Source organism: Leucoraja erinacea, chromosome 2 (genome assembly GCF_028641065.1).
Source record: "Leucoraja erinacea ecotype New England chromosome 2, Leri_hhj_1, whole genome shotgun sequence".
Taxonomy (NCBI): Eukaryota; Metazoa; Chordata; class Chondrichthyes; order Rajiformes; family Rajidae; genus Leucoraja; species Leucoraja erinaceus.
This window is the reverse complement of record NC_073378.1, coordinates 74185359-74212423: the sequence shown is the minus strand read 5'-3', so window position 1 is coordinate 74212423 and position 27065 is coordinate 74185359. Positions and strand designations below refer to the sequence as shown.

Genomic DNA, 27065 nt, shown 5'->3' with positions numbered 1-27065 from the left:
CCAGCTGATGAGGATGTTAATGGAGATGGTGAGAGCAGTAGGCAGGCTGCCTGATCTACTGTGAGGGAGAATTACAAGCAGCAGGGAGGAGTCAATCTCTTTACCCTCCCAGTAGGGTGTGCAGAACCAGGAAGCAACGAGTGCCTCTCAGAAGGCCAAGAGCACTTCCTGGCACACTCTCAAAATCAACCCCCTCATGCAGTGCTTACTGGAGCAGGTGTCAGCTGCAGCAAAGGCCACCCAGAGTCCGAATGCATCCACGCAGTCTTCACCCGACTCAGCTGGACAAGTGACCTATGCCACCCGAGTGCATCCTCTAAAGGAACAGCAACTTGCCAACTAGGAGCTGACAGATGCCACTTGCCAGTGGATCGCTGTTCACACACAGAAATGAGAGGTCATTTGAGAGCAAACTGTGGCTTTTACTGGACAGAGGGCTGTTAGTCATGAGCAGCTCTCCACACTCCAGGAGCAACAGGCTAGGGGCTCACCTCCTGTGACCTCGGAGTTGCTCTTGATTTTCCAAGGTCAGTTGTGGGAGGCGCCCAGGGCCACAGAGTCTGAGCAGTGGTCGTGTGGGGCAAGGGAAGGCGTGATCATGGGTTGATATGTCTGGATCAGGATGTACCATAGAGATCCTGACCACCTGGCAGCTGCACTGCTGCAGACAGGAACAACGGGTGGTGAGGCAGCCATCATCGGTGCCCCGCTCCCTGCCATGGATGCCCTCCACCGAAAACGGTGTCTGAGACGGGCTGGGAAGATCATCAAAGACCCCTCACACCCCAACCATGGCTGTTTGCCCTCCTCCCAAGGGAGGCGGTAGGCCAGCCTCAGGTCACGTACTAGTAGGATGAGGAACAGCTGCACAGGTACGGACATTGCTAACTCGGAGTCCCCGACGATAGATTTCTTGGTCCCTCCGTCCCCAGGCTGATTCTGTATCTTCCTCTTTCTATTTTTTTTTTTTTTTCAATGTACAACTACTACGGACTGACGCAAAACTGCATTTCGTTGTACTCATACTTGTATTTGTGCGATGACATTAAAGTTGAATTGAATTGAATTGAATTGAATTGAATTGATGGGGTAAGTCGCTTGAGGTCCTGCAACAGCCTGGGGCCTGGTTAGATCAATGGCTGTTCCAAGAGGCCAAGCATACATGGCCTGCAGAGGTACGGAGTACATCAACAACATCACTTGGCCAGGCTGAACCTGCAACTACAATCCAGTGCCGCTGCCAGGACATAGGTTTTTATGGACAAGTTTAGTCTAACAATTTTAACAACTCTGAACTTGAAGGAAGAACATGGCTCTTGTGTACTGTTTCAGTGCAATCTACTGTTCTTACACTCGCACTCAAGTATGATGGTGCCCTAGTAGAGTAACCTGGGTTTCCGACTCTGCAGACTGTTTAAGGGTGTTCCATCACTTCCATTGCACAGCCTAACTCCTGCCTACCGTTGGTAGATGGGGGCTTAAGTCTCCACCCGAGGATTCCTCCTTTCTTGCCTCTTTTTCCACTGACTTTCCTCCTAGCGAGTCTTCAGTAACCAGGGCAGCAGTGAGCAGCAAAAGACATGGCAAAGATCAGCTGCACCGACGTGGAATGACACTGTGGCAAGAGAGTGGAGAATGACGGTGACCTTGACTGATGGAGAATATAGTTCTGGCACAAGGTCCTACTTGAAGAGATAGATTTCCTGATTTCTGAACCTAACATGATTTCTGAAAGTAACCACACAGTGATCAACAGACTGCCTTAAATTCATAAACAAAGCTGTGGAGCACAGAAGTGCTCACAGTTAAACATGGAATGAATCCTAAAAGTTGGAAATTGGATTCTTAGAGTGCAAAAGGGAAGTGGGACAATGATGAATCATTAACTGTGCAGTCATGAACACAAGAAGGAACAGTGCATGGAAGTACTGGGGCTAATGTAATTACAAGTGTAGTCTCCATATTTGATGCAATCCCTTAAAGAATACTGAAATACATGAAATGATACACTGTGTCTGATTATAAAGAGTGGTGATATAACCAATTGCTAGGCATTTATGTCTCTGTACTTTCAGTTCTAATATTCTATCAATTTTGCTCTAAGATGGTTAGCACCAAACATGAAGTCTATCACCTTTGCACTTTTTCAGCCACTTCTGAAATTCCTCAACTGATTTCAATGGTTGAGTATCAGACACAGATATTGCCGTATTGTTTAGCATTACTAATTCTCAGACAAACTTAGTCTTAGAGACTCATAGAGTGATACAGTGTGGAAACAGGCCCTTCGGTGCAACTTGCCCACACCAGCCAACATGTCCCAGCTACACTAGTCCCACCTGCCTGCACTCGGTCTATATCCCTCCAAACCTGTCCTATCCATGTACCTGTCTAACTGTTTCTTAGACGTTGGGATAGTCCCAGCCTCAACTACCTCCTCTGGCAGCTTGTTCCATACACCCACCACCCTTTGTTTGGAAAAGTTACCCCTCAGATTCCCATTCAATCATTTCCCCTTCACCTTGAACATATTTTCTGGTCCTCGATTCCCCTACTCTGGGCAGGAGATTATATGCATCTACTCGATTTTTTCCTCTCATGATTTTATACACCTCTATAAGATCACCCCTCATCCTCCTGCACTCCAAGGAATAGAGATCTAGCCTAAACCTCGACCTATGCCTCAGACCCTCTAGACCTGGCAACATCTTTGTAATTCTTCTCTGAACCTTCTCAAGCTTGACAATATCTTTCCCATAACATGGTGACCAGAGTGAACACAATACTCTAAATGCAGTCTCACCAACGTCTTATATGCACTTTTTATAATGCATTTTTAATTTTGCTTTTATTTTCTTTTAATTATTCTATTTTATTTCATTTTATTATTTCATTGTATTGTATGACATGTTTTTATGTGAAGCACTTTGAGTCTGCCTCGTGTATGAAATGTGCTATATAAATAAAGTTGCCTTGCCTTGCCTTGCCTTATACAACCGCAACGTGGCCTCCCAACTTCTACAAATATTCTGACTGATGAAGGCCAATGTGCCAAAAGTCTTTTTGACCACCTTATCTACCTGTGACTCGACCTTCAAGGAACCATGCACCTGCACTCCTAAATCCTTCTGCTCTACACCATTTGTTGGCCATTTGTTTTTCATCTAGATTTAAAACAATTCAACATTCATTTAACTGGTCCAAATCAATTCCTGGCATCATCAGATTTCAGAAGTGTGCATTATCCTAGGTAGTTGCAGGATTTGTAGCGATGGAGAAAGTAAGGGTAAAAACAGCTTTTGTCATTATGGGAAAAGCAACTTCTGAAATATTATATTACTGAATATACTGCACTGAAAAAATATTAAATGTATTTCCAGCTACAGATTTGTAACCATCTCTTCCCAAAACAAGAGTGTAAAGCATTTTATTTCATATCCAGCATTTCAAAGCTCGTACCACATACCAGATTTCAAAGATATTCCCTGTTCCTTTGCAGAGTTCGTCAGTTTAATAAATTTGCCTTATGCTCGGAAAGGATATTTTTGTGAATTCGCTAATTCTCACTGTGTAATGATAGCAAATGGCAGTCACATATATTATACATGAGCATCTACTCATAAGTAGGTAGGTAAAAATGCTGGAGAAACTATGAAGAAGGGTCTCGACCCGAAACGTCACCTATTCCTTCGCTCCATGGATGCTGCCTCACCCGCTGAGCTTCTCCAGTATTTTTATCTACCTTCGATTTTTTCAGCATCTGCAGTTCCTTCTTAAACATCTTACCCAGAAGCAGGATTAGTGCAGAAATATATTTCAAAGTACAATTAGACAGGCAATAATATGCCAACATGATACAAGATGTCTGTATAGTTCAAATGCCAGCCATCTGTATTACTAATACTGTAATTACCTCACATTCATGAATGAGGCAATTCACAGCTATAATTATGAGCTAAATTGAAAGGTCAGCATGCCAAAGGAGGATATTTTACTCTGTGAAAGTAAACTCATAGGACATGGAATTAATCAGATCACCTCTGCCTTCACAAGTATTCAGACCCCACTGTGAAGAATTTGTAGTGTGGTTAAAATAAGGTCAGTGAAGATTAATTTCATTTGATTAACTTCCAACCAAGACAGAGTACAGAAGTAATGATTACAAGATCACCAGTATCACCAATTCTTAATGCCATGTGACCAAGTGGAGGAGCCACTGTGAGAGACAGAAGGTAGATAATAAATGAGCTTCTGAAATGAAGTACATCTACATCTTTACAATCAGGTAAAAACCGTAAATATTTTTTAGAATTGCTGACCATACAAAACTTCAGTGGCATGAGAATATAAATGAATTGGATGAAAATGTAGGTTAGCAAGTTTTGCACAAAAATCCGTAGATTTGGAGAGGACAAAGAAGATTGTCAAAGGATCCACCAGGACATATGGGAGATAAATGGCAGATGGAGTTTAATCTTGACAAATAGTAGGTTTTGTACTTTGGGAGGTCAAATGCAAGGATAAAGCATATATCCTTGCATTTGGGAGCATTAATGCACAAAGGAACCTTGGTCCAGTTGCAACTTTGATTAGGATATTTGGGGTATTGTGTGTATTTCTGGTTGCTGCATTACACAAAGGAGATCATGTGGGTCCTTGATGATGGGGTTTTTTCTCAAAAAATAAACGTTTTCTAGAATAAATATATACAAAGCAAGAACAATGTAAAAACTCTTCTGACCTCCTCAGGGGCTACATTTACATTCATTAAAGTTATCTTTGGTAGTGTTCACAAAACTGTAATTGTACCAGGCACCTTGACATCATGTAGCCCCCCTGAGTGATGTCCCTTCCCTTGTTTAAGGGGCACCTCCACAATACTCTGTCTCACAATATGCAGCAGCGAAAGGATCCCAGACTGTGGTCCTCCCCCACAGTGCCTTGGCGTTGGCTGCACCAAGCTTCAGTGCGTCCCTCAGCACGTACTGCTGCAGTCTGGAGTCAGAAATATTCCCTGATGGATATGTCACTCTGCTGGGAAATCAAGTTTTGTGTAGACTGAAGAGCGCCTTTCAGAGTTGAAAGAATAGCAGCACTTGATGGCCATCTCTGAATGTGTCCCTGAGAACAGTCCGAAAATCTGAGAGTCCCCTGTTGCAGAGCTGTTTGGGATAAACCATGACAAGGATCCTTGCATCATTCACCAGACACTCTGCGATGAGGTGGGCAACCGTGTTTTCTCTGTAGCAGCCATTCTGAGGGCAGTTGGATGCCATTTTGCAGCAGCAACTCATGCAGATCCCTTCTATGGCGGGGAGCTGGACAGGGCAGAGTCCACAACTTTGTGATCTCCTTTGTTCTTGGGCATTTGAGTTGCCGAACCAGGCCATAATGCAACCAGTCAATATGCTCTCTACTCTACACCTGTAGGAGTTCAAGAGAATATTTGTCGACGACATTCCAAATCTTCTCAATCTTTTAAGAAAGTAGAGGCATTGATGGTAATTCTTTATTAATGTGCTGGGTCCAGGACCGATATTCAGAGATACACACACCCAAGAACTTGAACTTGTTAACTCTCTCCACCACTGACCCGTCAATGAAGACGGGTTCAAGGAAACTCAATCTTTCATGCTAAATATCTGACTAAAAACTTCCACAGTACAGTTTTTAGCCAGATATTTAGTATGAAAATATTGATCATGGATAGACAATTACACAAAATATAGATAATTTAGATGTTCTTATGATATGATTGTGCAAAACATAATGATTTTGATTATCTTGAGAAATTGATGTTTGTGGATTTAGAACACATGTCTGTATAATACGGCCCTTGCCTGCTGCAGTGTTATATACCAACAGAGTAAAATTTATGGGAATTAAACATTCAATTCCATTGATTTGGCATAGAAATTCATGACAGTGAGATTTAAAAATCATGTTATATTGTGAATTCTTGTGTGAATGGGTCAGTTTGTTATTTGGATACTGGCTATTAAAAAAAATATTTTTAGCCTTTTCTTAAGAATGGGATATATGTTTAGATATAGTAATTGAATTTATATGAATTTGATGACACTGATGAATATACATTTTTTGTTGGGTATTTATTTATTTTTTTCATGTTTAACTTGTGTTAGGCATTTTGTTGAACAAAATTATTTATTTCAAAATTATTTTTTTCTAAAACTGCAAATAAATACTTGTTTCTATTTAATGCTGTTCGGTGGTTTTTTTCTTTACATTTTTCAGATGCCTCCGAAGAAGAAATGCAAAATGAACAATCCAATTGCCCAGCCTGGCATAGCTAGAGCTCGCCTTGAAATAAATTTCTCTGTCATGCCCAAATCTAAGAGGGATCTTAAAAATGAACATATCTTGTACTTGTATACCTTGTTTGGAAAAAGTCAGTCTGAATGGGGAAGTAGTGGGCAGAAAAGCATGTCATGCATGGTTTGAAGAGCAAAAACCTGTAGTTTACAATGCCAAAATTGAAAAGTAGAGGTAAAACAAGGTGTACAGAGTTGCTTATTGGTTGCAGTCTGAGGTTTATGATGATGCTACTGATTATGATATGCCAGTGTACTAGCTAACAGCTGATGTTCTTCATGAAGACTTGGTCTTTTGCTGGAAATTGTAATTTCTTTACCTGTTACGGACTTACAGCATATAATACTGAGGGACTCAAACAGAGAGAGCTAGTACACAGAATGGGAGGCAGGAAGCAGAAAAGGGAAACACTCGGGCACAAGAGAAGCAAGAAAAAAAAGGAAATAAACAGAGAATAAGAGGCGGAGGGTTTCTTAAATGTGCATATTTTAATGCTAGGAGCATTGTAAGAAAGGTGGATGAGCTTAGAGTCTGGATAGACACCTGGAAGTATGATGTTGCGGCGACCAGTGAAACATGGTTGCAGGAGGGCTGTGATTGGAAACTAAATATTCCCGGATATCGTTGCTTCAGGTGTGATATAATTGGAGGGGCAAGAGGTGGAGGTGTTGCATTACTAGTCAGGGAAGATATTACAGCAGTGCTTTGGCAGGATAGATTGGAGGGCTCATCTAGGGAGGCTATTTGGGTGGAACTGAGAAGTGGGAAAGGGGTAGCAACACTTATAGGGGTGTATTATAGACTGCCAAATGGGGATCGAGAATTGGAAGAGCAAATATGTAAGGAGATAGCAGATATTAGTAGTAAGCACAAAGTAGTGATTGTGGGAGATTTCAACTTTCCACACATAGACTGGGAAACACATTCGGTAAATGGGCTGGATGGTTTGGAGTTTGTAAAATGTGTGCAGGATAGTTTTTTGCAGCAATACATAGAGGTACCTACTAGAGGAGGGGCAGTGTTGGACCTCCTGTTAGGAAATGAGATGGGACAGGTGGCGGAGGTATGCGTTGGGGAGCACTTCAGGTCCAGTGATCACAATACCATTAGTTTCATTATAATTATGGAGAGGGTCAGAACTGGACCTAGGGTTGAGATTTTTGATTGGAGAAAGGCTAACTTTGATGAGATGCGAAATGATTTAAAAGGAGTGAACTGGGACATTTTGTTTTATGGGAAGGATGTAGAAGAGAAATGGAGGACATTTAAAGGGGAAATTTTAAGAGTACAGAATCTTTATGTTCCTGTTCGGTTGAAAGGAAACAGTAAAAAGTGGAAAGAGCCCTGGTTTTCAAGGGAAATTGGACATCTTGTTCGGAAAAAGAGGGAGATCTACAATAATTATAGGCAACATGAAGTAAATGAGGTGCTTGAGGAGTATAAGGAATGTAAAAAGTAAATCCAAAGGGTTTCTACAGCTATATTAATAGCAAAAGGATAACGAGGGATAAAATTGGTCCATTGGAGAGACAGAGTGGACCGCTATCTGCAGAGCCAAAAGAGATGGGGGAGATATTGAACAATTTATTTTCGTCGGTATTCACCAAGGAGAAGGATATTGAATTATGTGAGGTAATGGAAACTAGTAGAGTAGCTATGGATACTATGAGTTTCAAAGTAAAAGAAGTACTGACACTTTTGAAAAATATAAAAGCGGATAAGTCTCCAGGTCCTGACAGGATATTCCCTAGGACATTGAGGGAAGTTAGTGTAGTAATAGCCGGGGCTATGACAGAAATATTTCAAATGTCATTAGAAACGGGAATAGTCCCCGAGGATTGGCGTACTGCGCATGTTGTTCCATTGTTTAAAAAGGGTTCTAAGAGTAAACCTAGCAATTATAGGCCTGTTAATTTGACTTCAGTGGTGGGCAAATTAATGGAAAAGATACTTAGAGATAATATATATAAGCATCTGGATAAACAGGGTCTGATTAGGAACAATCAGCATGGATTTGTGCCTGGAAGGTCATGTTTGACTAATCTTGAATTTTTTGAAGAGGTTACTAGGGAAATTGGCGAGGGTAAAGCAGTGGATGTTGTCTATATGGACTTTAGTAAGGCCTTTGACAAGGTTCCTCATGGAAGGTTGGTTAAGAAGGTTCAACTGTTGGGTATAAATGCAGGAGTAGCAAGATGGATTCAACAGTGGCTGAATGGGAGAAGCCAGAGGGTAATGGTGGATGGTTGTTTGTCGGGTTGGAGGCAGGTGACTAGTGGGGTGCCTCAGGGATCGGTGTTGGGTCCTTTGTTGTTTGTCATGTACATCAATGATTTGGATGAAGGTGTGGTAAATTGGATTAGTAAGTATGCAGATGATACCAAGATAGGGGGTTGTGGGATAATGAAGAGGATTTCCAAAGTCTACAGAGTGATTTAGGCCATTTGGAAAAATGGGCTGAAAGATGGCAGATGGAGAGTTTAATGCTGATAAATGTGAGGTGCTACACCTTGGCAGGACAAATCAAAATAGGACGTACATGGTAAATGGTAGGGAATTGAAGAATACATTTGAACAGAGGGATCTGGGAATAACCGTGCAAAGTTCCTTGAAGGTGGAATCTCATATAGATAGGGTGGTAAAGAAAGCTTTTGGTATGCTGGCCTTTATAAATCAGAGCATTGAGTATAGAAGCTGGGATGTAATGTTAAAATTGTACAAGGCATTCGTGAGACCAAATCTGGAATATGGTGTACAATTTTGGTCGCCCAATTATAGGAAGGATGTCAACAAAATAGAGAGAGTACAGAGGAGATTTACTAGAATGTTGCCTGGGTTTCAACAACTAAGTTACAGAGAAAGGTTGAATAAGTTAGGTCTTTATTCTCTGGAGCGCAGAAGGTTAAGGGGGGGACTTGATAGAGGTCTTTAAAATGATGAGAGGGATAGACAGAGTTGATGTGGATCAGTTTTTCCCTTTGAGAATAGGGAAGATTCAAACAAGAGGACATGACATCAGAATTAAGGGACAGAAGTTTAGGGGTAACATGAGGGGGAACTTCTTTACTCAGAGAGTGGTAGCGGTGTGGAATGAGCTTCCAGTGTAAGTGGTGGAGGCAGTTTTGTTGGTATAATTTAAAAATAAATTGGATAGGCATATGGATGAGGAGAGAATGGAGGGTTATGGTATGAGTGCAGGCAGATGACACTAAGGGAAAAAAGTTGTTCGGCACGGACTTGTAGGGCCGAAATGGCCTGTTTTCGTGCTGTAATTGTTATATGGTTATATGGTTATATACAATAATATTAGTTCTGAACTTGAGAATATCACATTTTTGAATTTTCAAGGCAGTCTGGGTGTTTATTACTATTTCCGTCACATCGGAATTTTGTAATTAGCTACTTAATTAGGTAATTAACTAATTATATACTTTAATTTCAGGTCATCCAAGTAGGATGTATCAAATTTGTTTCAGAATGCTTCAATCTATAATAACTGAAACTTTCATTCAGTTATTTTTAATAAAATTATGGGCTTTTATGTCAATTGACTGTCCTCGATGTTTTTTATGTTAAGTTAATGTAAAAGCAATAGGGAACAAGATGCTAATTTCCAAAGTATGAAAATGAGCATAACGTTTTAAATACTGAAGATATGAAAGTGAATTAGGTATCAAATTAAAGTTCCTTTTAAGCTTTATCTGATGGGATAAATTACAGGATTGATTTTTTAAATCTCAAAATTTTGTAACATCCCTATATATAGAACCAAACAGACACCATCATTTGCAACCACAACTACATTTTAGAAAAAGTTTCTGGTTCTTAAGGACATTTGGGACATACTGAAGTTCAAAGCTACATCTTTACCTTTCCTCTCCCTTGAAATCAAATCCTAGTAAATAACCGAATCAGATTGTTTAAATAGCATCAGATATTAGCTACTTGAAGAGAATCAGCTGAGTTTCCTAAAATGCAGGTCACGTCTGACTCGCTCGACTGAATTATCTGAAGTGTCCACTAAGCACAGTTCTGACATCTGACAAGATTCCTCACAAGAGGTTAATAGTAAACCTCAGAAGGCAAAATTGAAGGGAACCTTCAACAGGGGTCAGTAACAGGTTGACAGGTAGAGGATGCGAGTAGCATAATGAATTCATTTTCAGATTTGCAGAATGTGGCAGATGGCACTCCTCAGCTTCGCACCATATACAATTGCAGAATTTAATATCCTGGTTTGCAGATGCCATTCAATGAGGAGGAACAGAGAGGTGGATTGCTGAAGCTGAAAATGAGCACTTGGAGTCCAATTTTAATTTTAGTTAACCTACATTGCACTCTAAGGGTTAAATGACAAGGAGAGATCACCGAGGTACAATTTTATAATAAGAACCAAGCATTTCAGGATTGCAATATGAAACATTGTTGCATGCAATAATGGTAGAATTATGAGACCCCCCTTTCACAAACAACAATCAATGCTTTGTGAATTTTAAATTAAAGATTAATAGACATAAGGCGTATTAACGAGTACAAGAGTAAAAGTGACTGAATGTTGTAGATAATTCCTGATCTCATTGATCGTTCAATTTGCACTATGCAGCACCTTTCACTTGGCAAAACAATTGAAGCTTGCAAGATCCAAGTCAAGGCATTGATTGATTATCCACCTATCCCACTGATCCAAGGACCAGCAATAAAGGATAAGTACACAGATAAATTGTATTATTAAGACTGGTTCATTGGGAACAATTCTCATCTCAGAACGTTGTGTATTTGAGTACCAGCCCGGAGCATAATTAAAACAGCATTGCATGGTCAGAGATGCTGCCTTTTACATCAATATTAGTTCTCATCTGCATTTTTAATTGCAAGCATAGCTTCAAAGTGAGGAGGACTGACAGCCACTGTTAGTTGATATTTATCCTTCAATCAAAATCAAATTGACCATCTGGTTCATCATGTTGCAGTTGTGGGAGCTGCTGTGTCCAAATTGATTAGCATGTTTTTCCACACCAGTGACAACAATTGTTGGCTGTAAAGCACTTTGTGCAGCCATGGCCACAGTGAAAGGTCTGTATAAAAAGTATTAATTTCTTAAATTATAAGAAAGAAAAATATTGGACTCAAAAAATATTACATTTTGTGATGTTCCATTTCCTTAATTCAAGTAACTTCAATTCCACTTACTTCCATTCTCCAGTGAGGCCAAGATAATGGATCAGTTAGAACAAATTAAGCAGTCGCTATAAGCGTAGAAAGAAACTGTAGATGCTAGTTTAATCCAAAGATTTGCACAAAAAGCGGGACAGGAAGCATCTCTGGACAGAAGGAAAGGGTGATGTTTCGGGTCGAGACCCTTCTTCAGAACAAAGGGAAACAAGAATATATACGATGATGTGGAAAGATAAAGAACAATGAATGAAAGATATGCAAAAAAGTAACAACGATAAAGGAAATAGGCCAGTGTTAGCTTTTTGTTGGGTGAAAACGAGAATCTGGTGCGACTTGGGTGGGGGAGGGATAGAGAGAGAGGGAAGGCAGAGGTTACTAGAAGTTAGAGAAATCAATATTGAATGGCCGAATGGCCTACTCCCACACCTATTGTCTATAATATTCATACCACTGGGCTGTAAGCTCATTATAAAGTGATTGGTATGAATATATTTAAGCCGATTCACATTAACATGTCTCCTTCATTGAGCAACAGATAATCTTCAATGATGCGTTACACATAATATACATCAATCTTCCCCCAAATAAAGAATTCATTTCCATAGAGAGATACAAAAAGGTGGATTAATTCAGCTAGTCAGGCAGCATTTCTGGAGAACATGGCAAGGTGATGTTTTGGGTCGCAAACCATCATCATGTAGGTCCCTTGCAGTCAGAAACAGGCAAATTGATCATGGGGAACAAGGACATGGCAGACCAATTGAATAACTACTTTGGTTCTGTCTTCACTAAGGAAGACATAAATAATCTGCCGGAAATAGCAAGGGACTGGGGGTTAAATGAGATGGAGGAACTGAGTGAAATCCAGGGTAGCCGGGAAGTGGTTTTAGGTAAATTGAATGGATTAAAGGCCGATAAATCCCCAGGGCCAGATAAGTTGCATCCCAGAGTACTTAAGGAAGTAGCCGCAGAAATAGTGGATGCATTAGTGATAATTTTTCAAAACTCTTTAGATTCTGGAGTAGTTCCTGAGGACTGGAAGGTAGCTAATGTAACCCCACTTTTTAAAAAGGAAGGGAAAGAGAAAATGGCAGACTAGTTAGTCTAATATCGGTGGTGAGGAAAATTCTGGAGTCAGTTATTATAGAAACTTACAAAATTCTTAAGGGGTTGGACAGGTTAGATGCAGGAAGATTGTTCCCGATGTTGGGGAAGTCCAGAACAAGGGGTCATAGTTTAAGGATAAGGGGGAAATCTTTTAGGACCGAGATGAGGAAAACTTTTTTTCACACAGAGAGTGGTGAATCTCTGGAATTCTCTGCCGCAGAAGGTAGTTGAGGCCAGTCCATTGGCTATATTTAAGAGGGAGTTAGATATGGCCCTTGTGGCTAAAGGGATCAAGGGGGTATGGAGAGAAGGCAGGGATGGGATACTGAGTTGGATGATCTGCCATGATCATATCGAATGTTCAATTTCTGATCCAATTGCACATTGAGTTGTGGGTGAAAACCCCCCATAAAATAGACAAAGGACAAGATTTTAGTTGGAGGATGAACCTGTAACATGTGGAATTGAGGAGCAGACTCGGAGGGCTGAATGGTCTAAGCTCGCTTCTATTTCTTATACTCTTGGAAGATTGCAGTCAGCCAGTTACATTGCTGAGGAATGAATAACATCTGCAGAATAGACTGCGTCTATTCTCTTTGTCTTCTGATGAGCTATTATATTTCTATACCATAGGACAAAATTTCATTTGAATTTTTAATATTTTTTTCATTACACTCTAGCTCTGCAGTTTTCAATTACTACACAAAAGTATGCAATTCTCATAGTAAATAAATGGATAAGGTGCAAATGCAACAATATCTGTTTTGCCCTAAGTGAAAATAACGCAGGGAGTCAAGGAATGCAATTTTCTCACCATGTAATGAAAAAGTATTGCTCTTTGTCGGAATTGATCTACATCAGGAATCTTTTTTATGGCACTGTAGAATGTCCATGTTAAAAACTTCTTGCTATGGCCAAACATGTACCACATTGCAGTGAAGGTCAGAAGCTACAATATTTTTATCAACAGACATCTATGAATTGACAATAATCAGAAGCTGTAAAGTTTGAATTAGAGGAGCTGATTTAACTGTAGGTTATTCGGTGCCTGCACCAAAATATATTTCCTTTACTCGTGCTGAACTTATGTGATTTACATGTGCACTGTTATCGTTGCATTCAGAATTGCTGAATTCTGATTTACTTCCTCCACATGGCCCTTAGCCAATCCCATCTAGGTTGTTTTGAAGTGGACATTATTTGTAGTATTGTATCAGCCTGTGCTGTTATTGTTGGAGTCATTCCTTCATTCCTTCTCAGATCCATCACAACATTCCTCAAATGAGGGTCATTCTTTCACTTAATTTAAAAAAATCTAACATCAACATAACCTTTCTTAAATAAAAGGATAATATAGAACATCAATTAATTCAATTAAAATGCAAATGTATTCACTTTGAATCATATTTGGTTAATACATTTTGAGGGAACAACTTCTATCATATATCATCAAAGCCCAACATTTTCAAACCATGGAGCAAGGAAGTATTAAGGTAATAATAGTATAATCTCAAATATGGTGCAAGAATCTTGAAAACTAAGAATTTAAATTGTGCTTAAACATGCTATGAATCCTTCATATAATTTCTGTGCATTAAACACTGCTTGAATACAAGAAAATCACTTACCCTATCTGGATTAAACAAGTGGTGATTCCTACGCAAAATCCCACATCATTATAGCACATTTTTAAACAATTACTTCCTGAGCTATCATATCTCGTGACTAAAATAAAAGTGATACAGTAAATGCATCACATGCTCTCAACAAATGTATCAAATGTTCTCAACAATTTTCTAAATTCTAATTATTTCTGAGGACTGAGCTACCAGTCCATTGCAGAGCATGAGAAATCGTAGCATGCGACTGGGTGCATCAATTCGCTGCAATTCAAAATATCATTAAAAACAAAGAAAACTTTTGATCTAGTCCAAACACCACAATGTTCAAGTCAACAACATATAACCATACAAACTAATAGTGGGAATGTGCCACTTTAAATTAACCAGTGTTTTGTCACATAAACCTAAACAAATTGAAAACATTGCAAATCTTCTGTCTGGTGGTTGAATAATTGCTTACCTCACAGTATTCTGTAATGATGCAGAAACTATAGTGTTCTACGAAGCTGGAGTAGAATTTAACAATTGCTGGATGATCAAGCTTCGAAAGCAGCTGTGCTTCCAAATTAGCCTGTACAGTCTCATTTGGTTCCAGGTCTCCAACAGATATCTCCTTTAAGACTTTCCTACAAAGAAGCAATTGAAGAAAGGAATTAAAATTATTGTTGGTAAAGTGATGTGCTGGGTGAAATTGATCAACATGAAAATGAGGGAATTGATCAAAGGTGGACAGGTATTAAGATCTAATTAATGAATTAACTTTTAATGAATTTCCACACTGTCCATTTGTAGCCAAAAGTAATGCAACAGCAACATTGCCACTGAGTAATCAATGAGTTGAGGAGCAGGGCAAAGGATGACATCAAACGGATCATGGCAGCTATTGAAAAAGTATGGAAATGGTAAGGGGGACATTTAAAAAAAACCCGAAGGAAATAGATGTTTAACAAAAAAAAGGGGGCCTGTGATCACTCTGTGTCCGTGTCGGAGGGAAGGGGGAAGGGGGGGGGAGGATGGTTTGAGTTCCTCTTTCCCCTGACTAAGTCTGAACAGGGGTCTCGACCCGCAATGATGAAAGCCGGTTACGGAAATGGCGCTGAAAATTACCCATGACCCTACTACGGCTTTTTAGCAGAGTGGACCACCTTGCTCGCTATAAGATCTTTGGGTTGGATAGTCAGTATTTTTACCAGGGTGAAAATGCCAAATACTAAAGGGATAGCTTTAAGGAGTGAAGGTGATTTAAGTTTAAAGATGATTTACAATACGTGTTTTTTTTACACACACAGGGACTGGTGGGTGCAAGGGGAAGTGGAAACAGATATAATTGCTATGCATCCTCATGTTCAATAAATAGTTGATTTAAAAAAAAAAATATTGTTGATCCAACATACACGATAGCAAATTCCTCTTAGTAAATCAGAGATATTATAATCTTCGCCCTCTAGCGAGCCCTTATAGATCTCAAATGTTTCACAACTAATGGTGCATCTAGCAATCCACTTTATATCTTGCAACAGTAACCAGGCTAAAAAAAAGGCCGGAATACATTGGTGGGAGTTTTCTTTCAGCTCCCAAACAGTAGCCATAATGTAGGGGTTGACAGAAATTAGAACATATAATATGGTGATACAATTATCATGGGGGCTTCATTCTGCATCTACGATAGACAACCCAAATTAGCAAAACTGAAGAAACTAAATTCATGAAATCTATAAGAAATCATGTTCTACATCAATATATTGAGGAACTAATGTGGAAAGGGGCTATTTTAGTGCTAATAAAACACAATGAAAAATGGACAATCAATAATCTCACGATTAAGGAGGATTTAAGGAAAGGTTATCATCATCATATCATATCATATACTTATTAAAACTGTGATCTTGTACGTGTGTATATGTGTGTATATATGTGTGTGTGTATATGTGGTTGTCTTTACATCTTCGCAAAAACACTACGCGGTAACGATTACATTTTTGTACATATTTGGACATTTTTCCCCTCCAGGCAGAGATCACCTTCATTGAACATGTTATGTTTTATTTCTCGACTTATTCTCGACTCATTACTGATTAAAAGTCTAAAAAATCATAAGACTTTGAAATTACAATGACCAGCTTCAACTGATGATGTCACAATGGCTCAGCTAGCAGTGATCAACTTCAATCAAGATTTCATCCTATATTTCACGTTATTCATGATTAAAGCTTTAAAAATGCCAACTTTCATAAGATTTTTACTGTTAAGATCATTCCTGCCAGCTTCCAACACACTTCGATACAAAGTTGCAAGACAGAAACACTCTGAACTTTTCACCTCAATGGGATTTTTCAACAGGAGGGGAAGGGCCAATTGGTATTGCAGTTGGAACTGATGCGGCAGGCAGGAAAGTGCAATTAAAAAAATATTTCAAGTCCACTGCTGAGGTAGGCAGGGGAGTGCTGAAATCTTACGTTCGGGAATGGGTTAAGTTGCATTGGGGGAACGGCTGAGGGGTGGAATATTGTGTTGGGAGACCACACCGTTGGAGGAGCAGACATATTCTGATTCACATTTTTCATTAAAATCATTACTGCCAGCTTCCAACACACTTCGATAAAATGTTGCGATACAGTAACACTGAATTTTTCACCTCACAGGAGGGGGAGAGCGAATTGCTATTGCAACACGCAGGGGAAGTGCAATTGCAATTTATTTTAAAGCCCACTGCTGAGGGAGGCAGGGGAGTGCTGGAATCTCACGTTTGGGAACAGCTTGAGTTGTAGGACCATGCCTCCCATGTGGGTCACGGGTAGGGAACGGGTGCATTGGGGGAGCAGACCAGCTTCAACTGATGACATCATAGTGGCTCGGCTAGCAGTTATCAGCTTCACTGAAGATTTCATCCTATATTTCACGTTATTCACGATGAAAGCTTTATAAATGCCGACTTTCACAAGATTTTTGCATATTCTGATTAACATATTTCCCCTCTAGGCAGACATCTTCACTGAAAATGTTATGCTTTATTTCTCGACTTATTTCTGATTAAAGTTTTAAAAAAATCAAAAGACTGAATTTAAAACGACTAGCTTCGACTGATGACATCACAATGGCTCGGCTACCAGTGATTAGCTTCAATGAAGTTTTCATCATATATTTGACGTTATTCACGATTAAAGCTTTAAATATGACAACTTTCACAAATTTTTTACATATTCCAATTCACATTTTTCCCCTCTAGGCAGACATCTTCACTGAAAATGTTATGCTTTATTTCTCAAATTATTACGGATTAAAATTGAAAAAAATCAAAACAATGCCTCGGCTAGCAGTGATCAGCTTCACTTACGTTCGGGAACAGCTTGAGTTGGAGGACCACGCCTCCCGTGGGGGCCATGGGTAGGGAACGGGTGTGTTGGTGGAGCACACCCAACAGGTCTGCACTTGGTCTTGTGATTGATAAAATTTTGTGTTAAGATTAAAAGCGATTAATTGCAACCTGAACCCATGTTCTTAAATAAGCAATGGCTAACACTGAAACATTTGTGAAACTTGTATCACACACATCGATACAGACAGTAGGTGCAGGAGTAGGACATTCGGCCCTTTGAGCCAGCATCGCCTTTCAATATGATCATGGCCTATCATCCACAATCAGTACCCCGTTCCTGTCTTCTCCCCTTATCCCTTGATTCCGCTAGCCCTAAGAGCTCTATCAAACTCTCTTTTGAATGCATCCAGTGAATCAGCCTCCACTGCCTTCGGAGGCAGGGAATTGCACAAATTCACAACTCTCTTTGTGAAAAAGTTTTTCCTCATCTCAGTTCTAAATGGCCTACCCCTTATTCTTAAACTGTGGGCCCTGGTTCTGGACTCCCCCAACATCTGGAACATGTTTCCTGCATCTAGCGTGTTCAACCCCTTAATAATTTTATGTTTCTATAAGATCCTCTCTCATCTTCCAGTGAATACAAGCCCAGTCTTTTCAATCTTTCCTCAAATGACAGTCCCACCATCCCAGGGATCAATCTCGTGAACCAACTTTCAGTGACCGGTGTACAAGGACACCCAGGTCTCGCTGTACCTCCCCCTTACCTAACCTAACCCCATTGAGATAATAATCTGCCCCCTTGTTTTTGCCACCAAAGTGGATAACCTCACATTTATCTATATTATACTGCATCTGCCACGTCTGCCCACACACTCAACCTGTCCAGGTCACCCTGCAACCTCCTAACATCCTCTTCACAGTTCACACTACCACCCAGCTTTGTGTCATCTGCAAACTTTCTAGTATTGCTCCAAATTCCCTCGTCCAAATCATTAATATATATGGTAAACAGTTGCGGCTCCAACACCGAGCCTTGAGGCACTCCACTCGACACTGCCTGCCATTCTGAAAAGGACCCGTTCACTCCTACACTTTGCTTCCTGTCTGCCAACCAATTTTCTATCCACGTCAACACCCTACCCCCAATACCATGTGCTCTAAATGTGCACTACCTCTTAATGGTTCCTTTACCTTGTTCCCTTATCAAATCCGGTTCATTACATAACACTAAATCCAGAATTGCCTTCTCCCTGGTAGGCTCCAGTACAAGCTGCTCTAAAAATCCACCTCGGAGGCACTCCACAAACTCCCTTTCTTGGGGTCCAGTACCAAACCGATTTTTCCAGTCGACCTGCATGTTGAAATCTCCCATAACCACTGTACCTTTGTTACATGCCAATTTTAAATCCCGATTCGACTTACACTCTATCTACAGGCTACTGTTTGGGGGCTGTAGATAACTCCGATTAGGGTTTTTTTACCCTTACAATTTCTCAGTTCTATCCACAATTACTCTACATCTTCTGATTCTATGTCACCCTTCACAAGGGACTGAATTTCATTCCTTACCAACGGAGCCACCCCACCCCCTCTGATCACCTGTCTGTCTTTTCAATAGGACGTATACCCCTGATGTCTTCATTTCCCAGCTCTGATCCTCTTGCAGCCATGTCTCTGTAATTCCCACAGCATCATACTTACCAATTTCTAACCAAGCCTCTTTATTTCTTATACTTTGTGCATTCATATACATCACTTTAAAATAGTTTTTCACCTCCCCTCTCACACCAGTTCCTATTTCACCTGACCTTATTCTCTTATCCCTTCTTGAACCTTCCGTCTCATGAATTTGGGTGTCTTTTGTAACTTTTCCTGTACTCTCTTCCCCTTTAACTCCATCCTTATACTCCCAATTTGTCAACTCCTCCCCCCCCCCTTCCCCTCCCGCTATTTAGTTTATTCACAAAATGACAGCAAAATTGAAGAGATATTTTGTATCAATATTCATGGAATAGTGATGAACTAGTGAACAACAAGCCAAAAGAAATTAGTATTGGAAATACATTTTACTCTGGAAAGGTGACAAGACTGAAAGCCAATAAATCCCCAGAATCTGATAAACCTCCTCCCAAAGGTGGCATAACACTGGTTGTCATCAACCAAGATCCTATAGATCCAGAAAGAATCCTAACGTTTCGAAAATGGCAAATATAATCAATCTACTTAAGAAAGAATGCAATGAGAAACAGATTTATAGACCAGTTAACCTGGTAGAGCCAGGGAAGTACTATCATCTATTATTAAACTAATTGGTAGCAGGGGATATAAAATAACAATAAGATTGGCTGGAGTAAAAAGATTTATGACAGGAAAATTATGTTTGACAAATCTGTTAGAGCTTTTTACGGCAGTCACTTAGAAAATTCTGGAACATGTATATGGTTTGTTTTGACTTTCAGAAAGCCTTTGATAAAGTGCTATATCAGAGGTCATTAAACAAAATTAGCGCACGAGATTGAGGTTATCTCTATACTGCAGTTTGATTAATTGGCGGGAAACAGAGCAAGAATAAACATATCATATTCAGGTGGGAATGCCACACATTTAAAGGTTTCAAAGGTATTTTATTGTCACATCTATCACTTAAGGCACAGTGATATGCGAATAGGACCATACGAAAAAAACCAACAAGGCAAACAACTACATAAAAGTTAACATAAACATCAACCACTGTGGATTTCCCACATTCCTCACTGTGATGGAAGGCAAAAAAGTCCAATTTTCTTCCTCTTTATTCTCCCGCAGTCGGGGCAGTCAAACCATCCGCAGTCGGGGCCATCGAAGCTCCCACGTCGTGGCGATCGAAGCTCTTGTGGCTTGGAGTTCCCCGAAATCGGCCTCTAACCAGAGACCACGAGCTCCGCGACGTTAAAGTCCGCAAGCACCCATGATGGAGCACCCGGTCAATCACCTCCAAAGGCCGCCAACTCCTTGATGTTAAGCCACAGTGCGGACAGAGATACGATACGGAAAAAAAATTGCATCTCCGTCGAAGTAAGAGATTAGAAAAAATTTCCCCTATCCCCCTCCACCCCCACATAAAATAAGCTAAAGAACACTAAAACATACATTTAACACACACTATTTAAACACAAAGAAGGAAGAGACAGACAGACTGTTGGCGAGGCAGCCATTGCATTCAGGCTTGTTCCATTCACCCACCTGTCTTTGTGTGAAAATGTTACCCCTCAGGTTCCTATTAAATAATTTCTCCTTCACCTTAAGCCTATGTCCTCTGGTCCTCGATTCCCCTACTCTGGGCAAGAGACTGTGCATCTAATCGATCTATTCCGCTCATGATTTTATACACCTCTATAAGATCTCCCCTCATCCTCCTGCACTCCAAGAAATAGAGTGCTAGCCTACTCAACCTCTCCCTGTAGCTCAGACCCTCTAGTCCTGGCAAAACACTTGTAAATCTTCTCTGTACCCTTTCTAGCTTGCCAACATCTTTCCTATAACCACGTTCAAAACTGAACACCAAACTGTAAATGAACAGTAAAAAACATGGCTTCCTATATGCTCAGACAGATGAAGACTAATGTGCCAAAAGCCTTTTTGACCACCCATTCTACATGTGAATCCACCTTCATGGAACCATGCACCTGCACTCCTAGATCATTCTGCTCTCCATCACTCCCCAGAACCCTATCATTCACTGTGTAGGCCCTGCCCATGTTAGACTTCCCTAACTGCGAAACCTAATTTCTCTGTATTAAACTCAATCAACCATTTCTCAGACCACATGGCCACTCGATCACGATCCTGCTGCAGTTTCTCACCACCATCTTCACTATTTGCAAAATCACCCACTTTTGTACCATCTGCAAACTTGCTAATCTTGCCGTGTATATTCTCATCCAAATTGTTGATATAGATGACAATCAGAAACTGGCCCAGCACAGAACCCTGAGGCACACCACTAGTCACAGGCCTCCAGTCCGAGAGGCAATCTTCCACCATCACCGTCTGCTTCCTTCTATGGTCAATTTTCTATCCATTCAGCTATCTCTCCTTGGATACCATCTGATCTAACCTTCCAGAACAACCTACCATGCAAAACCTTGTCAAATGCTTTGCTGAACTCCATATATATATATACAGCTCTGCCCTCATCGACCTTTTTGCTCATGTGTTCAAAAAATGCAGATTTGTAAGACATGACAAAACAATGCTGACTATCTTGTCAGCCCTTGTTCGTCTAAATGCCTGTACATAATACTCTACTAACTTTCCAACTACTTTTCAAGCTCACTGGCCTATAGTTCCCAGCAATTTCCCTGCAGCCCTTCTTGCAAAGAGCCACAAGATTTGCCACACTCCAGTCTTCTGGAACCTCTCCTGTATTTATAGACGACTTATAAATTTCAGCCAGGGCCCCCGCAATTTCTTCTCTAGTTTCCCACAATGTCCTCAGATATATTTGATCCAGCCCTGGAGACTTGTCTACCTTCAAACACAATATTACCTTCAGCGCCGCTTCGACGGTAACACTGACTGCTCTCAAGCCACTTCCATTGACTGCCCCAAGTTCCACCATCCTCCTGTCTTTCTCTGCGGTAAATACAGAGGAGAAATACTCATTGAGGTCCTTGCCCATCTCCTGTGGCTCCACACAGAGGTGACCACTTTGATTCATGAGAGGTCCCACTCTCTCTCGAGTTAACCTATTCCCTCTTATGCATTTATAAAATCTCTTGGGATTGTCCTTAATCCTATCTCTCTCCAAGAGCTATCTCCTGGCTCCTTTTTGCCCTTCTGATTCCCTTTTTTAGTTTACTCCTCAGTTCCTGAAACTACTCCAGGGATACACGTGATCCCAGCTGCCTATACCTGTCCCATGTGTCTTGACCAATGACTCAATTTCCCTTGTCAGCCAAGCTTCCTTTTGTTTGCCTGTCTTGCCCTTTACTCTAACAGGGACATGCTTATCCTGGTCTTTTGTCAGCACCCTTTTAAAAACATCCCACTTCTTTCCCCTCAAATTACCTGCTCCAGTCAACTTGAGCAAGACTTTCATTCATACTCTCATAGAAACATAGAAAATAGAAATTAGGTGCAGGAGTAGGCCATTCGGCCCTTTGAGCCTGCACCGCCATTCAATATGATCATGGCTGATCATCCAACTCAGTATCCTGTACCTGCCTTCTCTCCATACCCCAGACCCCTTGAGCCACAAGGGCAACATCTAAATCCCTCTTAAATATAGCCAATGAATTGGCCTCAACTACCTTCTGTGGCAGAGAATTCCAGAGATTCACCACTCTCCGTGAAAAATGTTTTTCTCATCTCGGTCCTAAAAGATTTCCCCCTTATCCTTAAACTGTGACCCCTTGTTCTGGACATCCCCAACATTGGGAACAATCTTCCTGCATCTAGCCTGTCCAACCTCTTAAGAATTTTGTATGTTTCTATTGTACGTTTCTCAATCTTCTAAATTCTAGCGAGTACAAGCCGAGTCTATCCAGTCTTTCTTCATATGAAAGTCCTGATATCCTAGGAATCAGTCTGGTGAACCTTCTCTGTACTCCCTCTATGGCAAGAATGTCTTTCCTCAGATTAGGAGACCAAAACTGTGCACAATACTCCAGGTGTGGTCTCACCAAGGCCCTGTACAACTGCAGTAGAACCTCCCTGCTCCTATACTCAAATCCTTTTGCTATGAATGCTAACATACCATTCGCTTTCTTCACTGCCTGCTGCACCTGCATGCCTATTTTCAATGACAGGTGTACCATGACACCCAGGTCTCGTTGCATCTCCCCTTTTCCTAATCGGCCACCATTCAGATAATAGTCTACTTTCCTGTCTCAGAGTTGGCCTTACCTCAGTTGAGCATTTTTACACCTGGATCCTCTCTGCCCCTATCCATAACTATCTCAAACCGAATCGAATAGTGGTCACTGGTCCCAAAAGGCTCCTCCACACACAGTTCATTCACTTGTCCAACCCAATTTCCCAATACTAGATCCAGTGTTGCCCTCTCGAGTGTGGGAGCCCCTACATATTGCTGGAGAAAACTCTCCTGAACACTTTTGAGAAATTACACCCCATCTAAAGCCTTTACACTATGATTTTCCCTGTCAATATTTGGAAAGTAAAAATCCCCTAGTACAACAACCATATTTGACCTGCAGCTGTCTGCAATCTCTTGGCATATTTGTCCTTCTAATTCCTGTTGGCTATTTGTGGGTCTGTTGTACACCCCCCAACAAGGTGATGATCCCTTTATTGTTCCTCAGTTCCACCCATCTATCCTCACTAGATGAACCGTCCGTAATGTCACCCCTGACCACTGCCATGACATCTTCCTTAACCAGTAATGCAACCGCCCCCGCCCCCCATCTTTTTAACCTTCACCCCCATTTCTCCTATATCCGAGAACATTGAGCTGCCAGACCGACCCCTTTCCTCCCCTCCCCCCCCCCCCCCCACCCCCAAACTGAGGTGTACTAAGGTACAGTGAAAAGTTTGTTGCACGCTATCCAGTCAAAGAAAAAACTACACATGATTACAATGACGCCTTCTACAATATACAGATAAATGATAATGAGAAGAAATTAAAAAGACTTGGTCTACCCTGTTGAGTGTAAAAGAATGAGAGGCTAAATTCTCATTATAACAGACCAAATTCTTACAGGGTTTGACAGGATAGATGCAGTTATGTTTTTTCCTAGGCAGAAGAGTCGAGAACCCAGAATCATAGACTCATCATTAGAGGTCAGCTATACAGGATCAAGATGAATACAAAATATCTTCACTTAGACACAAGTGAACTGTGAGATTCGTTCACCAAAGAGGGCTGTGGAAGCTCGATACTAAGCATATTAACGACAGACCTCAATTGATTTTTAGATTTTCTGGGCATCGAGGGATATGGACTTAGTACAGGAAGGTGGCACCAAGGTAAAATATCAGACACGAGGGAACCTTTCCTATTTTTCATGCTCCTGCTTCAGTGTTTGAGAACCAAAATCAATTGCAGGTGCTGTAAAACTAATATTACAAACAGGAAATGCTGTCAATACTTTGCAGATTATAGCACCTGTGGAGAGAGAAACAGAATTAATATTTCAAATTGAAATTCCTTTGAACTCTGTGTTTCTGCATCTGTGTTTTTTTATGTAGATGCCCAGTTGTGACTTTCAGCAATTGTTTTTATCGATTCATCACTGCTGATGCCTATTTTTATAAGAAATAGATTGTATGTTACTTTTGTCCCCACAATCTCCGAATATTATCTCGGGTTAGCAATATAAAGGTTATCAGTAATGTTGTTATGGTAACGTGTCCAGCAAGTCATTGCCCTGGTTATATTGAGAAGGTCAGAGAAAGGCATCACTGATTATCAAAGTTTACACTTTCTATAGAGAGAAGGTTCTTGTTTTTAAAGTAAAAACATGCATTGCATCAGGTAAAGAAAGGTTTATAATTATAGATGTTTTTGTATTTGTATGTTTATTCATGCCACTGAAAAAACAGCCATTGTTTGATATTTATAAAAGCACTATGACCAGAGACTATGCAGCAATAAAACACGGCCCATTTGTTGGGTTAAAGCACGAGGGCCAGGCCATGAGAATCGCAGATTTCCATCTTCAAAGGTAAGGCATCAGTGAATCAGATGGATTTTTAAACAATGACCTAATAGTTTCACCTTCACCACTACAGCCTTTCATTTCAGGTTCATTTAAATTACTTAAATTTAAAATAACTCAGCAGTATACAAATCAAATCATATCTCTGGGTCAGCAGAAACAATCTCCAGATTCTAGCCCAGTGACTATTACTGCTAACTCTCTCAAACATGATGCATGGTGCACAATATACAATGAAGTCTGGCAGCTTTTCCAATGCAGATATAATTTTAGACAAACAGTGAAGGTGGTGGGGTAGAAATAACCAGTGGGCTCTGTGAAGCTATTAAAAAAAGCCCCCTGGAGTCGGAATGGTTTGCATGGATCGGTTGTGTTTTATACTTTTAATTTGGCTTCTGTGGAAGAGAAGAGCAAATAGTTACTACTACATTGCAAGAAATGAAAGATAAATTGCTATGGCTCATTAAAGTATTCCTGGACTATCAAATACAGACAATCAGAAAAGTTATTGAATTTCATTTCAGGGATTTGATAAATTAGGCATGGACTTGGCATTGATGATTTTAGAATAGATGGAAACGGTGATTAAATAGCATTTTGAAAATGTTAAAAACATTTATTTGAACAGTGGTTCCGATTAAAAAATTATTAATATATAATGTAACATTGACTGAAAAACACAGAATAGACAATAGGTGCAGGAGTAGGCCATTTGGCCCTTCGAGCCAGCAACGCCATTCAATGTGATCATGGCTGATCATCCACAAACAGTACACCGTTCCTGCCTTCTCCCCAAATCCGGAAGTGGAGGCGGGTTCCGGAAGTGGCGGCGCTGTTAACAGCTGCGGCTCGCCTGCAGTCCGTCTGTCTTTACTTTTTTCTGTTGTTTTTTTTGTCTTGTTTTGGTTAAGTTTTAGTTTGTTGGGTTGTGTTAGAGGAGGGGTGAAACATGTTCTCTGTCTCTTCCTTCGGGGGAATGCGACTTTTTCGTGTCGTATCCCCCTTCTCTGCCTCCGTCTGCGCTGAGGCCTAATGGCGGAGCTGGTGGCCTCCAACCTGCGATCGACCCCGAGGGTCCAGAGGCAGAGCCAGCCAGGACTTACCAACGAGAGGCTGGCCGTCTTCGGGGCTGGGGCAGCGGTGGCCCGACTTGCTGGTGCGGCGTTCTGGCTTTCGGCAGCATCCTGGAGCGGAGACCTCTTGCTATGAAAGCCAACATACCATTCGCTTTCTTTACTGCCTGCTGCAGTAAAGAAAGCGAATGGTATGTTGGCTTTCAAAGCAAGAGGATTTGAGTATAGGAGCAGGGAGGTTCTACTGCAGTTGTACAGGGTCTTGGTGAGACCACACCTGGAGTATTGCATGCAGTTTTGGTCTCCAAATCTGAGGAAGGACATTATTGCCATAGAGGGAGCACAGAGAAGGTTCACCAGACTGATTCCTGGGATGTCAGGACTGTCTTATGAAGAAAGACTGGATAGACTTGGTTTATACTCTCTAGAATTTAGGAGATTGAGAGGGGATCTTATAGAAACTTACAAAATTCTTAAGGGGTTGGACAGGCTAGATGCAGGAAGATTGTTCCCGATGTTGGGAAAGTCCAGGACAAGGGGTCACAGCTTAAGGATAAGGGGGAAATCCTTTAAAACCGAGATGAGGAGAACTTTTTTCACACAGAGAGTGGTGAATCTCTGGAACTCTCTGCCACAGAGGGTAGTTGAGGCCAGTTCATTGGCTATATTTAAGAGGGAGTTAGATGTGGCCCTTGTGGCCAAGGGGATCAGAGGGTATGGAGAGAAGGCAGGTACGGGATACTGAGTTGGATGATCAGCCATGATCATATTGAATGGCGGT

At 40.8% G+C, this 27065-nt stretch overlaps 1 protein-coding gene across 2 annotated transcripts in view; it reads right to left on the bottom strand.

The window, feature by feature from the left end:
• Window positions 1–27065, bottom strand: part of nek11 (NIMA-related kinase 11) — a 243540-nt gene that overhangs the window by 145972 nt on the left and 70503 nt on the right. For both annotated transcript variants that reach the window (XM_055658619.1, XM_055658627.1), the window contains exon 3: window positions 14698–14863. In XM_055658619.1, the coding sequence (XP_055514594.1) occupies window positions 14698–14863 (166 nt within the window). The remainder of the gene's footprint in view (window positions 1–14697; window positions 14864–27065) is intronic.